The sequence below is a fragment of the Hyaena hyaena genome, unplaced genomic scaffold (assembly GCF_003009895.1).
Source record: "Hyaena hyaena isolate Hyena2069 unplaced genomic scaffold, ASM300989v1 scaffold_647, whole genome shotgun sequence".
Taxonomy (NCBI): domain Eukaryota; kingdom Metazoa; phylum Chordata; class Mammalia; order Carnivora; family Hyaenidae; genus Hyaena; species Hyaena hyaena.
The window spans coordinates 827,829-843,887 of NW_024081281.1; the positions used below are offsets into that span (position 1 = coordinate 827,829).

At 43.9% G+C, this 16,059-nt stretch overlaps 1 protein-coding gene across 1 annotated transcript in view; it reads right to left on the reverse strand.

Moving 5' to 3' along the window:
• ITIH5 (inter-alpha-trypsin inhibitor heavy chain 5) overlaps positions 1-16,059 on the reverse strand; it is a 79,977-nt gene that overhangs the window by 20,281 nt on the left and 43,637 nt on the right. Inside the window, exons 6-7 of the mRNA XM_039216651.1 lie at positions 14,059-14,228; positions 13,228-13,344 (exon numbers count right to left, since the gene is read on the reverse strand). Of these exons, the coding sequence (XP_039072582.1) occupies positions 13,228-13,344; positions 14,059-14,228 (287 nt within the window). The remainder of the gene's footprint in view (positions 1-13,227; positions 13,345-14,058; positions 14,229-16,059) is intronic.

The window sequence follows — 16,059 nt, forward strand, 5'->3', positions numbered from 1 at the left end:
AGAGAGAGAGAGACAGCGTGAGCAGGGTAGGGTCAGAGAGAGAGGGAGACACAGAATCTGAAACAGGCTCCAGGCTCTGACTGGCTATCAGCACAGAGCCTGACGTGGGGCTCGAACCCACGAACTGTGAGCATGACCTAAGCTGAAGTCGGACGCTTAACTGACTGAGCCACCCAGGTGCCCCCTAAAACTATTTTTCTATTGGTTGAAATATTCTTTATGGAAAGAGCGGAAACTAAGAAGTCTGCTTTATATAAATGGAAAAATTGGAATAGACGTCATCACGCCTTCTAGTACTTGAAACAACAGGTGTTGGTGAGGATGTGGGGAAGGGGGAACCCTCCTGCACTGTTGGTGGGAATGCAAACTGGTGCAGCTGCTCTGGAGAATAGTAGGGAGGTTCCTCAAAAAATTAAAAATCGAGCTACCCTAGAATCCAGCAATTGCACTACTCGGTATTTACCCAACGGATACAGAAATGCTGATTCAAAGGGGCACATGCACCCCCAATGTTTATAGTAGCACTCTCGACAAGAGCCAAATGATGGAAAGAGCCCAAATGTCCATCGTCTAATGAATGGATAAAGAAAATGTGGTTTATATATACAATGGAACTTTACTCGGCAATCAAAAAGAATGAAATCCTGCCATTTGTAACAATGTGGGTGGAACTGGAGGGCATTACGCTAAGCAAAGTAAATCGGTCAGAGAAAGATAACTATTGTATGATTTCACTCATATGTGGAATTTAGGAAACAAAAAAGGTGAACATAGGGGAAGGGAAGGAAAAATAAGATAAAGACAGAGAGGGAGACCATTAGAGACTGAAATGCAAAGAACAAATTAAGCGTTGCTGGAGAGGGAGCTGGGTGGGGGGATGGGTGAGATGGGGGATGGGCATTAAGGAGGGCACTTGTTGGCATGAGCGCTGGGTGTTTTATGTAAGTGAGAAACCATGACTATATTAATGTTAACTCGCTTGGATTTAAATAAATTTTTTAAGTTCAGTAAATGCGAAATATTAACTTGAAATTTCACTTAAAAGTAAATGTAGAAAACACTGTGTCTTTGGGCTCTACAATTAACACCCATCCTATTATGAAGAGAATATTTAAATTAAGCAAAAGCATAAGGTTCCTGTATTTAAAAATGTATTGTTTTATGCTAAATACTCTTCTTTACTGTTTGACTTCTCATTTCAAATGCTCCTTCAGTGAAGTACTGTGCTCCACGCCATTAGATCACCTAATTACTTCTGTGTTTCCCCAATCTGTGTAAACTATAAGATGGTGGTTGTTTCATAGCTAGAGAAAGGCACCTTTTTAGCCTAAATATCATTATTACTTCAGGCCTGGATCTCAAAGAAAATGATTGCTAAACACTAAATTGTCTAAATTCAGCCTTAACAAAAAGAAAAGTCTGAATAAGTTTAAATATTAGAATATCTTTGCAATGTAAACATAACTACATTTCACAAATCTTTTGTGCTTGAATAACATTAATCTAACTTGAGAAGCAAATGATGGCTCACGTTAGCGCTCTGGCCAATGTTAAGATTCATCCCCTAATGTTTTGACTTTTTTTGACAAATATATGAAACATTGCCTAACAATGTCATTGTGCATTCTTCTAAAAAGGCTCTCTACCAATAACATTCACATCTTTGATTCCTTAGACATTAAGTGCATCCATTTTTCACGTGCGATGTGTAAACAACTAACTCAAGACTCAAAACAGATTATGCGTTCGCCTCTCTTGGTGTGGCCAACGCCCCTCGGGATTTGTTCCCCTCACTGTCGACCCCGTGCTCCTCACTCTGGCCAAGGACGTAGCTGTGCCACTTCTAAATGGAGGCTCCTGCTCTAACGGAAGTAAGTAAGGGATGCTGACCAAGAGATGTTCACCTCCGTGTGCACACCTCCTGTGTAACTGGTGGCCTTCCATCCAGGATCGGACACACCTACTGACTGACATGACTGGATTCTTCGTCCCCAGGGCCTGGTCTAACTTCTTAAGTTTACATTGCTGAGCTTCATATTGGATTAGGGAGCCCCGCCTGTTTCCTGCTACCGAATGTCTTGGGCTCTGACTCACTGACTGCCCTTTGGCCCAGTCACCTTTCTCCTACCTGTCAGTACTCATGAGTCCCGTCTCCCAGGCACAGGCTCAGATATTTAGACGAAGTGGAGTCACCCCCCACCAGGCAGGGGGAGTGATGACTTCTCAGTGTCTCCTTCGTCCTCCCCGACCCTTGAAGACCCCGTGAAGACTGCACTGTGAGATTCCGGCGGAAGAAGGAATGGATTCTAAAACCAGATGAACTTCACTGTTGTGGGTTGGGGAGGATCTTGGTTACTTTCTGTTCCGAGTTTTGGTAACACTTACTCTTCTTTGCATAAGGAGACTAATTCTGGAGAGCTGGAGGGCCCAGGGCAGAGCAGGCAGGAGTTTTCTTCCATCCACTGCCCACTGCTGTCCTTCAAAGGAGCCAGCTTCATGCAAGGGTCTCAGGCTCAGATCCCCACCTTCCACCAAATGGCACATCCATTGACTCTTGTTTCATGATTTTCTTCAGGTTTTTCCTCAACCAAGAATTCATTCCCACCTTTCTTGTCAAGAGAACTGTATCCCATCTTCAAGGACTACTTTCTAGGTCACCTCTGTCATTAATCTTTCGTTGACTACCTCAAGCCCTCGCCCTTCCCTAAAATTCTTTCCACTAACCTCGTGACGCGTTGGTTTGACTAACGTGTGATTGCTCCCCATTTCTTTTCCTCAGCAAAATTCTAAGGTCCTCAACCAGAGTGACTTGAATAGGCTTCTCCGGTACATGTTTTCTCTTGCCATTCATCTCCCTCTGTTGGGCTCCTCTGGACCCTCCCACCCCACCAGCTTGACTAACTTCTAAAAGAGCTGGAACTTGGGGCACCAGGGTGGCTCAGTCAGTTGAGCATCCGACTTCAGCTCAGGTCATGATCTCACAGCTCGTGGGTTCAAGCCCCGCTTCAGGCTCTGTGCTGACAGCTCAGAGCCTGGAGCCTGTTTTGGATTCTGGGTCTCCCTCTCTCTCTGACCATCCCCTGCTCACGCTCTGTCTTATTCTGTCTCTCAAAAATAAATAAATGCAAAAAAAAAAAAAAAAATAAGACCTTAGGCTCACTCAACGACTCCTGGTCTGAGAAGCCCATTATGCCCTTCTCCACTCCTAAAAAGACTTGATCAGGACGCACTCTGTGCCGTGACTGGACCACCGAACACCTCTACCACAGGGAGCATTCTGCACACAATGTTCACATGACTTCTCTCCTCCTCCAGACCTCTTGAGAGAAAAGGTTCTGTCGTATTTATCTTTGTATACCCTATGCCTCGTACCTCTCCAACAGCCCATAATCAGTATCTGTTTCATCCTTTGAGAATCTGGAGTCTGAAGTCGAAGCCAAGGTGGGACCCGGAGGCAGAGTCAGGCGTCCTGCAGGGGAGAATGGAGGCCGCGCTATCGGGCAGGGGCGGCACTTTGGAATCTCACCCTGGTTCAGTTCTCCAGCCAGCCGGGGTTGGAAATCCCTGATAAGCATTTGTTATCATCTTTAGTCTGCTTGCCTATGCAGGATTTATCTTGTTGTAGCAAAAGTTTCCGTTTAGGCCCTGTCTAGCCCTTTATAGAGATAGTCGGCTGATCCGACTGGAGAGGCTTGAATACAAAATTAGGACGCCAGCAAGGAGAAGCCAGGCCTCCCGGTGACACTGGGCCATGCGGTCAGATGCTGACCAGGAAGCCTATCACCTGAACCGATCGTGCAGGAGAACTCACAGCTCAAAATTGCATATGCTTCCTTCGTATGCTAGCCACACGGTGTCTTCATTCAGAGAGCCTCAAAACTTTAAATGTGACCTCATTTGGCTAAATCTTCACTGCCTCAACAAAAAGGCTTTTAAACGGGTGCCTCTGACTCATTTAAAATTATCTGTATTATCATTGTTGAGAAGCAAAAAAAAATCCCAAGTTTTCCTTGGTGACCTAGAGGAAAGATACTCTGCCCTCTGCCCGTCATTAATTTGCTCATATTCTGAGTCGGAGTCACAAACACGTTTTCCCCACTGCCTTCTGCTCCCTGCCCCAAGTCCCAGACCTCTGTTTTGCAACGTGCTTCTGAAACACGCATCTGCTGGTGGCCATGTCTGGACGAGAGCCACCCAGTAGATGAGAATAAATCCTACGAGCTGGAATGACCTCTAGCCATGCCCGTCAGTCACCCCTGGAGACCAGGGGTCAGCGAAGGATGACCTGGGGGCCAAATCCAGACTGGTGCCTGTGTTTTGATGAACACGGCTTCTTTGCGGCCTGTGGCCGCCTTTGTGCTACAAGAGCACAGCTGAGTAGTAAGACGGGACCATCGAGCCCAAAAAGCTTATGACACTTACTATCTGTCGTCACAGAAAGGGTCTGTTGACCTTTGTTCTGGGAAAGTGTAAAGGGGAAGCTGGACATTTTTACCAGGAGCTCGAGCCATGTTTTCAGATGTTTACAGCAAGGCCTACAAAAGCAGCCAAACCTTCCACCATCCATTTTTATTCATGTGACAGCCAGATAGTGCCTCTCCCCGAGACCCTCCAAATTTCCCAGATGTGACTGCGTTTGGCCCACTGGCATCTTCTTGTCCAGAGTCCTGCATTCGGTCAGGGAGCACCAAGCAGGTCACTACGCCCCGAGTCCCTTCTGGGTGCTGCCGGCCTTGCCCGCAGTCTTCCCGGCCGCTCAGTGAACCTCGGGCGGCACTTCCTTTGATCCCCATCACATAAAAGCTACTTTCAGGGCACCTGGGTGGCTCAGGCAGGTGAGCGTCTGACTCCTGGCTTCAGCTCAGGTCATGATCTCACGGTTCGTGAGTTTGAGTCCCACATTGGGCTCTGTGCTGACAGCTTGGGAGCCTGCTTGGGATTCTGTGTCTCCCTCTCTCTGCCCCTCCCCCACCTTCCCCCACCTCTCTCTCAAAAATAGACATTTTTTTTAAAAGCTACTTTCTCAATATCCTAATGCTTTCCCAGCACCTTCCCTTTCAAACTGTGACAGATCCTCATGGTCCTGAAGAGAACGCTGGAGGGAAGGTCATGACATCACCAGACCTCCTGGTCACGAACCTTCTCCTCTCTACACCCCTGCTCTCTCCACGCCTGCACTCCCATCCAGCCCAAACCCTAAAAGGAAAGAAGTCTGCATCCCTGCATGCGCCCCTGGTGTGTTTCAAGTTAAACAACAAATCACCAGTAGTTAGTTCTACGCAGCAGGGCAGAGCAGCTCCATTCGTTGCTCTTGGCACCAATGCCTGCCAACCCCCCCGGGGCAGCTGACATCTGCGTGACTCACCCGGATGGGCACATCCCACATCACCTCACTTGGCCATGAGCACAGGTGGAGCCTGGAAGCCCCAAAGGCGGTCCAGTGTTACGGCCTATGGCTAATGGCACAGTGAAGGACGATATGGGGGCCAGCTTCCGAGGGGGAGAGACTGGGCTTCATGCTGAACGTTTCTACTTATAACTTTCTGTATTTCAGCACAGTGAGGTCACCTCCCTGCCCCTCACCTTATTTGGAAAAAGAGGATACCAATGTCTCTTTCATTGGATTGCTGAAAGATTCAATGAAAAAAAATGTATGTAAAACACTTAAGAGCTTGGTATGAACCTGTCACCCAAGGGTACCCATGTGACTTCGAAGTGAACACTACATTTAATGTGCATGTGCTGGTATGTTTTTCAACAAAAATCATTACCTACCATGTGGGAATATGTACCATAATGATCAAAAACAAGATGGTCCTCAAATCCATGCAGACAGCCTATCTGCCCAAAGGGCTGCCCATAAAATGTCCAAAGAGCTCTTGGAATTCCGGACTTGAAGACGAAAGTACTTTCGTAGTGCATAAGGCAAGCCAATGAATAAGGTACAAGCAGCATTCACATTTTAGTTTGGCAATTACAGAGGAGGAGCATTATGCCCACTCTTTAGCCTCCAAAGCCCTTTACTAAATTAACTGGAGAAAGGAGGTGCGTCTGGAGGGCTCAGTTGGTTAAGCGTCCAACTCTTGATCTCAGCTCGTGTCATGATCTCACGGTTCATGGGATCGAGCCTCATGTCAAACTCTGCACTGACAGTATGGAGCTTGCTTGAGATTCTCTCTTTCTCTTTCTCTCCCTCTCTTTCCCCCTCTCTCTCAAAATAAATAAACTTTTTTTTAATGTTTTTTTAATTTATTTCTAGGAGAGAGAGAGAGAGACAGCGTGAGCAGGGGAGGGTCAGAGAGAGAGAGGGAGTCACAGACTGAAACAGGCTCCAGGCTCTGAGCCGGCAGCCAGCACAGAGCCTGACGCGGGGCCCGAACCCACGAACCGCGAGACCATGACCCAAGTGAAAGTCGGACGCTTAACCGACTAAGCCACCCAGGCGCCCCAAAATAAATAAACTTTTTAAAAAGTGGAGAAAGGAAGACAAACTTCCAAAAGCTACATGGGAATCTAGCATTGGCACTGAATGCTACAGATTATGGGAACAAGTCTGTAGAAAGTTACAGCAAGAAAGGCATCTGGCAAATGATGCATCAGCCAAGGGTTGGTTGCCAAATAGAGTCCCTCAGCCAAGCTCCTAACTATGAAGGGAAAGGAAATCTAGTTATATTGACTAGGGAAAGGAAAGAGGTAAACACGTAGATCTTGATCAAGGAAAAATGTATCTCATGGAAATGTATTCTCCTTAACGTTCCCAAGGACATGTATGTTTGCTGGTTCCAGTGCTTGAAGCACGAAATTCATCAGGGAAAAAAAGATCTCTCCTGGTGATACTTTCTGAGGCTCTTCTGAGCTCTTCTTCCCACTAAGGGGTTTTATAAGCTGAAACAGAGAGGCAGAAATCTTACCCGACCTCACACCAGACCTCTCTCTCAGCAGATTTACCAGCGAAACCACGTGGAGTAGAAAACAGAGCCACGTCACGTACGAGCAACCTGCAGGAGCCTCCGAGGCTGTCCCCAGAGCAGGGTGGGTCCCGGCTTCCAGGCTCGCATTCCCACTGGGATGAGGACCAGAACCACAAAGTGTCAGACGCACACGGCTTCGTGGGCTTCCCGGGCGGTGACAAACCCGGCAGCGAGAATACATTTTTAGGTTAAATGATCTTACAATTTGTATACATCAACTGTTCAAATTACAATGATTAAACACCAACTGTATGCCCTTCACTGTGATGAGTAACATGAAGAACTTCAGGCCCATCAAAGACGAGGGGAGCCAAAAACGTCTGGTCTTACAGTGACTGACTCTTCACAGAGTCCAAGTGGAACCGTGACAAATGTCCGATGTTGCCAAGCTGGTTGACACATCACGAAAGCCTTGTGCTTGGAATAATTTTCCCCATCACCGGTGGACACGATACTGTGTTCAAGGCTCTGCAAACAGGCATCTGAGCTCTTCCCTCACTGCTGGGGCCTTAGAGCTGCTGAGAGCTGCTAAAAAAGCCAGCAGTTTTCAAAATGCTCCAAGGCAGCGATGGGCTTTAGGGATAGTCTAGAGGCTTCTGACATGTGTTTGGCTGGTCTAGGGTGGTTCTCCTGGAAAGAGGCCATGCTTTCCTCAGAAGCCAGCAGAGTGCGTGCCAGACATTCGGTGCCCAGCAAGTGATGGAATTTTAATATCCAGGAATGGGGGAGGAGGGGAGGCCGGCTCCTAGGGCGACATCCATCATCACACGGCTCTTGCAGCAGCGTGCGGGAAAGTCCCTCCTGCTGCAACGCAGCCTTCTTCTTGAGGTCTTGAAATGTCCACCTGTGCTCACCCTGCAGCCGGGCACACCTCTACTGCCGCACGCGAGAGCAATGCCCGATCGCACGGGTCACTTGCACCAGGACACCACACCATCGTGGTGGGGTGCACGGGCCTCAGAGTCACACCTGGCTTTGAAGCCCGGCCCTGCCACTTGCGAGCTGAGTTATCTCCCACTGCAAAGCCTCGGTTGTCCATCGTTAAAATGTGGATGACAGCCAAATTCTTAAAAAACATCGAGTATCCTCTTATCCAATGATTCATGTAACACCTTTAGCATAATTCTCTGCAAGTCGAAAATGCTCCGTGCTGTATTTCAGAAGTGCCCAAATTATTTTATCCTGAATGGTACGTCTAGGAGACCCTGACTTAGTTCATTAGTTTTCTCTGAACGATTTGGGGCAGGATTTGTCTTTCCGGGCGTTATTTAGTTAGAAGGCTCTTGACTGTCTTCCTATCAGACACGGAAGAAGACCCTGTGCATGGGAATGGACTGCGTTTGGGGTTAAACCCTGATGAGACTCAAGCAGCTAATGATAGGAGTCCTTCGAGCTACTGTGGCTTTTTGGGTGACTACTGACCTTTGTGAGAAGATGCAATACTGACCATGCCTTTCGCCATTTTGGTGTTTCTTAGTATTTACTGGGAAATAACTTTATATTATAATTGTGCTGAATTCTACCAATGCGAACTACAGATGTGGTCATTGTAAGTAATTTACATTATTTTTAAGTTTGACCACATGGAGATAAAAACAGCATTATGTAATCTGTGTGTTCTTAGTTACTAGTACATTGGGCTCTTTTCCATAGTCTTACTGATTATTTCTTTTATGTAAATTGTTTCATATTCTTTGCCCATTTCTCCTGTAGGGTTAATATTAACTGATCTGGACTGGCTCTTATATATTAAAGAAAAACTTCTCTTTACCTCATACATTTTTCCAGCCTTCTGTTCACTTTATTTTCACTTAAAACAAAAGCTTAACATTTTTATATAGCTCAATATTTTTATATTTTTATTTTTATATAGCTAAACTGACTGTTGTTTTCCTTTTATAATTACTCTCATTGCTTTTAGGCTTCGAAGGTCTTTCCCCACTTCAGAACTAGTTAAATATGCACCCATATTTCCTTACTTATTTTTGGGTGTGGTTCATCGATTACTCTCCACTGCTTAATCCATTTGGAATTCTTACTTGGGTAACAGTTGTAAATGTTAATACATTGGTAGGGCCTTTCTAGAAAATGTGTTTTTAATCTCTGTACACAGTACAAATGAGTTAGTATTCCTTGCTCCAGTAATTCCACTAAGACTCTAGATTACTTAAGAAATTGACTGGCACATGGTCAAGGATTTCTACCAGACACGGATCACCCCAGTGCTGTTTATGATGGCATAAAAGTGCAAGTAACTGAAATGTCTCTCCCGGGTGGTGTGAGTGAGTAAATGTTTTCAGCTGCACCATCCAATATGGTAACCACAGTCACACGTGGCTACTTCTATTTAAATGTGTTAAACTTAAATAAGATAAAAAAAATGTTCCTCAGTCGCATTAGTCACATTTCAAGCGCTAATACCCACCGGTGGCTAGTGGCTACCATACCGGATAGCACAGGTATAGTACATTCCCATTCTCATAGAAGTTTCTATTGAACAGTGCTGTCATTAAAGTCAGCTTTTTATGGAATAGTTAATAGTATTAGATATATTCATAATATAAGGGTAAGTAAAAATATCAAAATTTAAAATATTTGGTGGTAACACAAATTCAGAGTGGTTACATTAAATTTTTTATTTAAACTTTTTAAGTGTAGGGGCCCCTGGGTGACTCAGTTGGTTAAGCGTCCAACTTTGGCTCAGGCCATGATCTCACGGTTTGTGGGTTCAAGCCCCGCGTTGGGCTCTGTGCTGACGGCTCGAAGCCTGGAGCCTGCTTTGCATTCTGTGTCTCCGTCTTGCTCTGCCCCTCCCCTGCTTATGCTCTGTCTCTCCAAAATAAAACATTTTTTAAAAAGACCTAAAAGTTTAAGTATATTTATTTTGAGAGAGAGAGAGAGAGAGCGCACAAGCCGGGGAGGGCCAGAGAGAGAGGGTGAGAGAGTATCCCAAACAGGATCTGCCCAGGTCAACAGTGGGACACTTACCCGACTGAGCCACCCAGGAATTTACATTATTAATACCTTCATGAAGTTACATATATTTCCCAGAGGAAACCCAAACCCTGGCTGCATGAAGGCCATTGTCTTAAAGAAAAAGACAAAATAAAGAAAAATGAGGATTTATAGGTGCATATAAAGTTGATGACATACACAGGGAAACCTAGTTCATAGCACCTACTCAGTAACTTAACTGCTAATTGATTCCAAATCCAAATGGGAATCACTTCACTGGGTCAGATGCAAGACCTAATTAACACTATATTCTATGACCAACAGTGACCCCCAAAGAAAACCATGATTATCTGTATGCCAGCACCTGTATTCCAGCCAACAAAGTCACAAAAACAACAATACCACTTAAGAACTTGGGGTACTTAAAGAATATTCAGTAAATATGGAAAGGCTGTGAGGCCTCTCAAACATCAATCAAAAATCAGCCACTACCAAAGAACGTTTCACATACATGTGATTAGTCACTTTGGGAAATGCTGCCCAGAGAGCAAACATACAAGTAATTTGTACCCAACTCTCCCACTGAGAACAGCTTAAAAAAGCAAAATACAAAATGAAAAATTTTTTAAATCAAAGTAGTGAGTATCAAAATAGTGAGCAAAAATATCTCACTATGGGAAAAGATGAAAATTTGAAGAGGTGGGTTCAGCATTTGGGATCACTTTCACCTAAAGGATCTTTGTCAATGCCAAAGAAGTATCTGAGAGGCTGAGCATCATGTTAGCATTTTAAAGGATCAGAAGTCGAGGTCCAGAGCCCACCAGGGATAGGTGCTTGGGTAAACTGCTATATTTTGTACCAAACAGAAATAAATCAGTCTTGAAAGGACTTCAATCCAGCTTTGAGCCATCTGGGCCGCCCAGAAAAATCTCAAGCCCTGAAAATGGACTAAAACAACCCCAGATTAAATCCTCCAAGTACCTTACAGAAACACTCCCAACTTTCTCTAGCAGAAAAGATCATCATCTTATGACTGAAACTATTTCTACCAACAAATGTTTAATATAATGTTCATCACGCAATCAAAAATGACCAGCCACAGAAGAAGAGAAGAGAAATGATAAGAATGGCTCCTATGAGGCTCTGGGTTAGAATGATTAGATATAGACTTTAAAATACATATGTCTCTGGTGCTTGAAAACAACAAAAATGTTATTAAAAACTTTGCAAAAATAACTGAACATTCTAAAAAGTGACAGGGTAGATTGGGAAAAAAATGGAAATTCGAGAAAAAAAAAAGCAATAACTGAAATTACTCGATGGATGAGTTTAACAGCAGATTGGACATGACTGAAAGGGGACTTTGTAAACTGTAATAGGTTTGGAATGAAGTATGAAAAGGCAAAAGTTGGAATAAATAGAAGAGAGGCCGGGCAACAGAATATGGAGAGAGTTTCTAACACTGCAGTCCTAGAAGGAAAAGTGAGCCAAAGCAATTTCAGAAATTTACATGAATCCACAAAATCATGAAGCCCTAGGAACCTCAGGCAGAGAAAATAAGAAATCCACATCTGACATCATTATATTAAAACTACAGAAAACTTAAGATGAAAAGGAAAATCTTGAAAGCAGTTGACCATAGAAGATTAAGAGGGACAGCAATTAATAAGACTACTGACTTTTCAATAGCAACAATGAAAGCCAGGAGACAATGGGACCTATCTTCAATGGACTGAAAGAAAATCACTGCCAACCTACAATTCCATTCCGGCTAAAAATATCCTTAAATAATGAGAGTGAAATACGTAATTTTCAGACAAACAAAACTAAGAGAATTCTTTACTGGCAGACCCACACTTAAGAAGATATCAGTGAATGCTCTTCAAGCAAAAGAACCAAAGATGCAAAAGAGAGGAGAAGCGATCAAAGCGGAGGACCCAGCAGGTTGAATTCCATACAAGCATGTGATGTTGAAGAAGTACACGGAACTGATTTCCAGGGTGAGGTTATCTTACCCCTATCCTAGTTGAAATTGTATCTGGCAATCTGGCAAACAGAAAATAGTTCAACCTTATTTTTGCCTGGAATCCACATTGTTTACTATTTTGGAGTGGAGAAATATCAGATGCCATGAAGAAAAAGACAACAGATTTTACTACATGGTTTTTAAAATATAGATGGCCAAAGAAACGACTTACAAAGTCATAACTGCGAGAAAATATTTACAATAGTTTATCCACTAAGATCAGATTCAGCTATGTGTGGAGTGGGATCTAGGGGTGAAAAGAAGTGGAGTAAAGGGTTCTTTTGAGGTTTGAGATATTTGAGGTACTACCTCACTCATTAAACCACATATTTTTAATTGACAAAAACAGATTATGAATTAAGAAAGGAAAGCTAAGAGGACTAAGTGTTTGATGAATGTAGAGCTATTATTTGGTCCGACAGCCAGTAGCTTTTTGTTTTCTATTATGTGAGTTGAAACTATATCATAAATGCAAATTTCTGATATTTATGCTACCAGAGTAACATAACAAATAGCCTTTTCCAGTGGTTTAAAAAAACAATTTAACACTTATATTTTTAGTATAATTTAATATTGCAGCACAGACTACATGTCCCTTAATGTTCCTCTCACCCCTAGAATTTTAACATTCATCCTAAATGCTATAAGAATATCACTTCTGAGGCACCTGGGGGACTCACTCAGTTAAGCGTCTGACTCTTGATTTCAGCTCAGGTCACGATCTCGCAGCTTTGTGGGTTTGACTCCCGTATTGGGCTCCATGCTGACATCACAGAGCCTGCTTGGGATTCTCCCCCTCTCTCTGTCCTTCTCCGACTTGCACTGTCTCTATCTCTCTCATAATAAATAAATAAACTTAAGAAAAAAATCGTATCACTCCTGAGCTATTGGGACAGAAGTCCTTTGTTCTGAGGGTAGGCCACGGGGGTGCCAATGGCTCTACTCCATCGCTCTCAAAGGACATCACAGCCGAACCGAATTACTCCAGCCACAGTGGTGCTGTGACGTGGCCCTCTCAGTGTATTCCTGTCTCACTCTCAGTATCTTCTCTGCCAGTTCCCTTTACTTCAAAGTATTTCTAGAACACACCCCTCCACTCTCTTAAAACTGCCAACTTGGAATGATAGCTAACGTCAATGGCTTGACCAAAGCGGTTCAGGAATCTTCTCTGTAGGCAAGAATGGGTGGATGGTAAAGCAGACGTTTGGCATCATTTTACTCACAGAGAATGACAGGGCTGCGGGCAAAAGTGAGGCAGAACGGAATCTCACTCACCTGCCGGAGTTTGGTTCCCACCATGGAGGCACTGCTGTCAAGCACAAACACCACGTTCTTGGGCAAAGGAGGCAGGTCTTCGGGGGCAAAGTAGTGCACAAAATAGCCATTTAGAACCTGGTGGAGGGAAGGGAAAGTAAAGCTGGTAGTACCCAAGGTAGGCAGGCAAACTAGCTACAACGGACAGTCTACGTAACTTCTGAAACTCAGCGTGAAACAGACTCCACACCCCCAGCAAACGTATCTACTGTCCTGATCCCTCCAAGCGAACTACCTGCTCATTTAATCTGTAGAGAGATAATATCATCCCTTAAAAACTTCTCGACTATGTGGACTAACTCAAGTTTAATTATCCACCCCCCCCCACCCCCGCCCAATGGCCCTTGCCACTTGGAACTTCTGCTTCCTTCAGTATCTGGTTTTTACGAGTTGAGATGGCAAAGGTGTCTACATTCTGGATGCGTGCGAACACATTTTAATATTCCCACCCTGTTTCTGGAGCAATAAAACCTAAAGGGAAATGAGCCATGCACCAGGCTCTCTTAATTAACAGTGAACATGAGCTAAAATTCTAACTTCATCTAAAACACTGCAGGGAAAATGATATTACAGATTTCATTTGCTCTCCAGATTATTGAAGCAGGAAGTAGATACCCTCAGCCTCTAGGAAGGGAACACCCTAGGCCCCTCGGAGACATATTTTAGGGTAAAACACATTTCTAAGAACCAGAGAGTTCTCCCTCCCTTAGGTTAAGAACTGGAATCCCTCGTTCTGAGTCTAACTACAAGTATGAAGCAACTGACAGGAAATGGCAACGAGGAGCCCATTACCTGGATGTCCCCAATGCTCTGCTCCCTGTTGACATCGTACCTAACGATGAAATCTCCCAAAATGCCATTCTGGGCGATCTTGGCTTGTTGTACCACGGTAGGCTTAAACAGAATTTTGGCAAAAGTGTCGTTTTGGTTGATAACAGTAGAAGGGGGCGGCCCAGAATCATCTGCAAGCAGATGCAAACATAGTCAGTCAATCACTGAACATATGAGTATTTTTCTCAAGAGAACTTGGGCTGCTTTGCACAGACACAGAGGGCTAGACTTTGTTTTTTGCAGGTTTATTTTCCATATGAACTTAACAGAGTTCATACTGATAATACATCACCGTGCAAGAGAGGTTAGCTATGTCACCTTAATGCCTTCTTCTTCATCCTTTGTATGAATTATATAAACATACAAACACAGAGAGAAGAGTAAAATGAACCTCCATGTACCCTTTACCCAACTGTAACAATTATCACCTCGCACCAATTTTTTACCTGTTTTCATGAATCCCTTCACCATCTTTTGCTAGAGTATTTTAAAAGAAATCCCAGACTTTATATTTCATCCATGGATGCTTCGGTACGTATCTCTATTTTTTTTCACATGACCACAAACCATCATCACGAGTAACAAAGCCAACATTCAATGCCACATGGTCCTTGAACACTCCGCCTACATCCAAATTTTCCTGATTCTCTACAACGTGTCTTGGTAAGGCTGATTTGTTTGAATCCAGATCTAAAAAAGACTGCACATCACGCTGGGTTTACATTTCTTAAATCTCTTTTAACCTACAAGCGTCCCCTCCTGCACCTCTCTCCTAATGCTATGTCATGATGCTGTGAAACACGAGTCACCTGTCCTATGGGGTTCCTCACATTCTGCATTTCGTGATTATTTTCTTGTCTTCTCTTTCAGCTGGCCCCCCAATTCCCTTGGTTTCCATCCTTGGCTTGCATCGTGACATCTGGTGGAACTAGAAAAACTACCAATATCCAGGCCAAGAGCTCATTTAATTGGTCTGGGACACAGCCGGGGCATCCAGACTTTAAACTTCCCCATGTGAGTCTAATGTGCAGTCAAGGCTGAGAGCCCCAGCTCCATCTTCCGTATTTTCCTATGTCCAGCAGGACAGTTAGGAGCTTGGTTAGACTCCAGTCAGCACTCCTGACAAGCGCACTTCCTGGGTGATGCTGAGCACGGACCACTTTTCCAGGCAGAAGTGTATAGCACCTCCTTGTCCACTTCAGCTGTAGTAAGAAAGATGGCGGGCTCCCATGTGGTCAATCTGATCACCCCTTATAAAGCTACTCATTGAGCTTTCCCTTCCTAGTTTTACCAGTCACTGACGAGGGTTGTCTGTGTCCACTATTTAACTAGAGTTGCAAAAGGGTGGGGCCTAGTTCTGTCGTTCCTTCCATACGGAAGTCTTCCACAAAAAACACCTTTCCCGCAGCAATCATTTGGTTGCCCTAACTTACTGTGTGTCCAGAAAGTTGATGGCTCTTTTTAAAGACCCAATGTCTGCCCCAGCACAAATCTTTGAATATAAATTAGAATTACAGAAAGATTAAATACATAAATGGATTTCTACAAATGGATTTGTGAAAAATCAGTGGGAGGACAGGTTAAGTAAAGCACAGCCCATTTTTTACTCCTGACCTTCATTTTCTGTTAGGACAGAGAATTCTTTCGCAGACTACCCACCCTTTTAAATCCAAACACCACCAAGTCTATATACTTAGCAGCCGAAATTTAGATTTTTTGGCTCTGCATGCACCAAGAGGAATATAAAAATACAATGGAGAATATACAAACATCAGTATACGTGGAGACTGTATCCGGATACTGAATCAAGGTCAGGCTTAGAACTGCTGCAAAACATCTGATTATTTTTTAAATCTATTCAAGTTGATACCATAGAGTGAGCTGACCAGCCATCTTCCGTCACTAATTAACGAAATAAAACAGGAAATAAGGCATGATGTGCCCATGGTAATTTGTATTTAA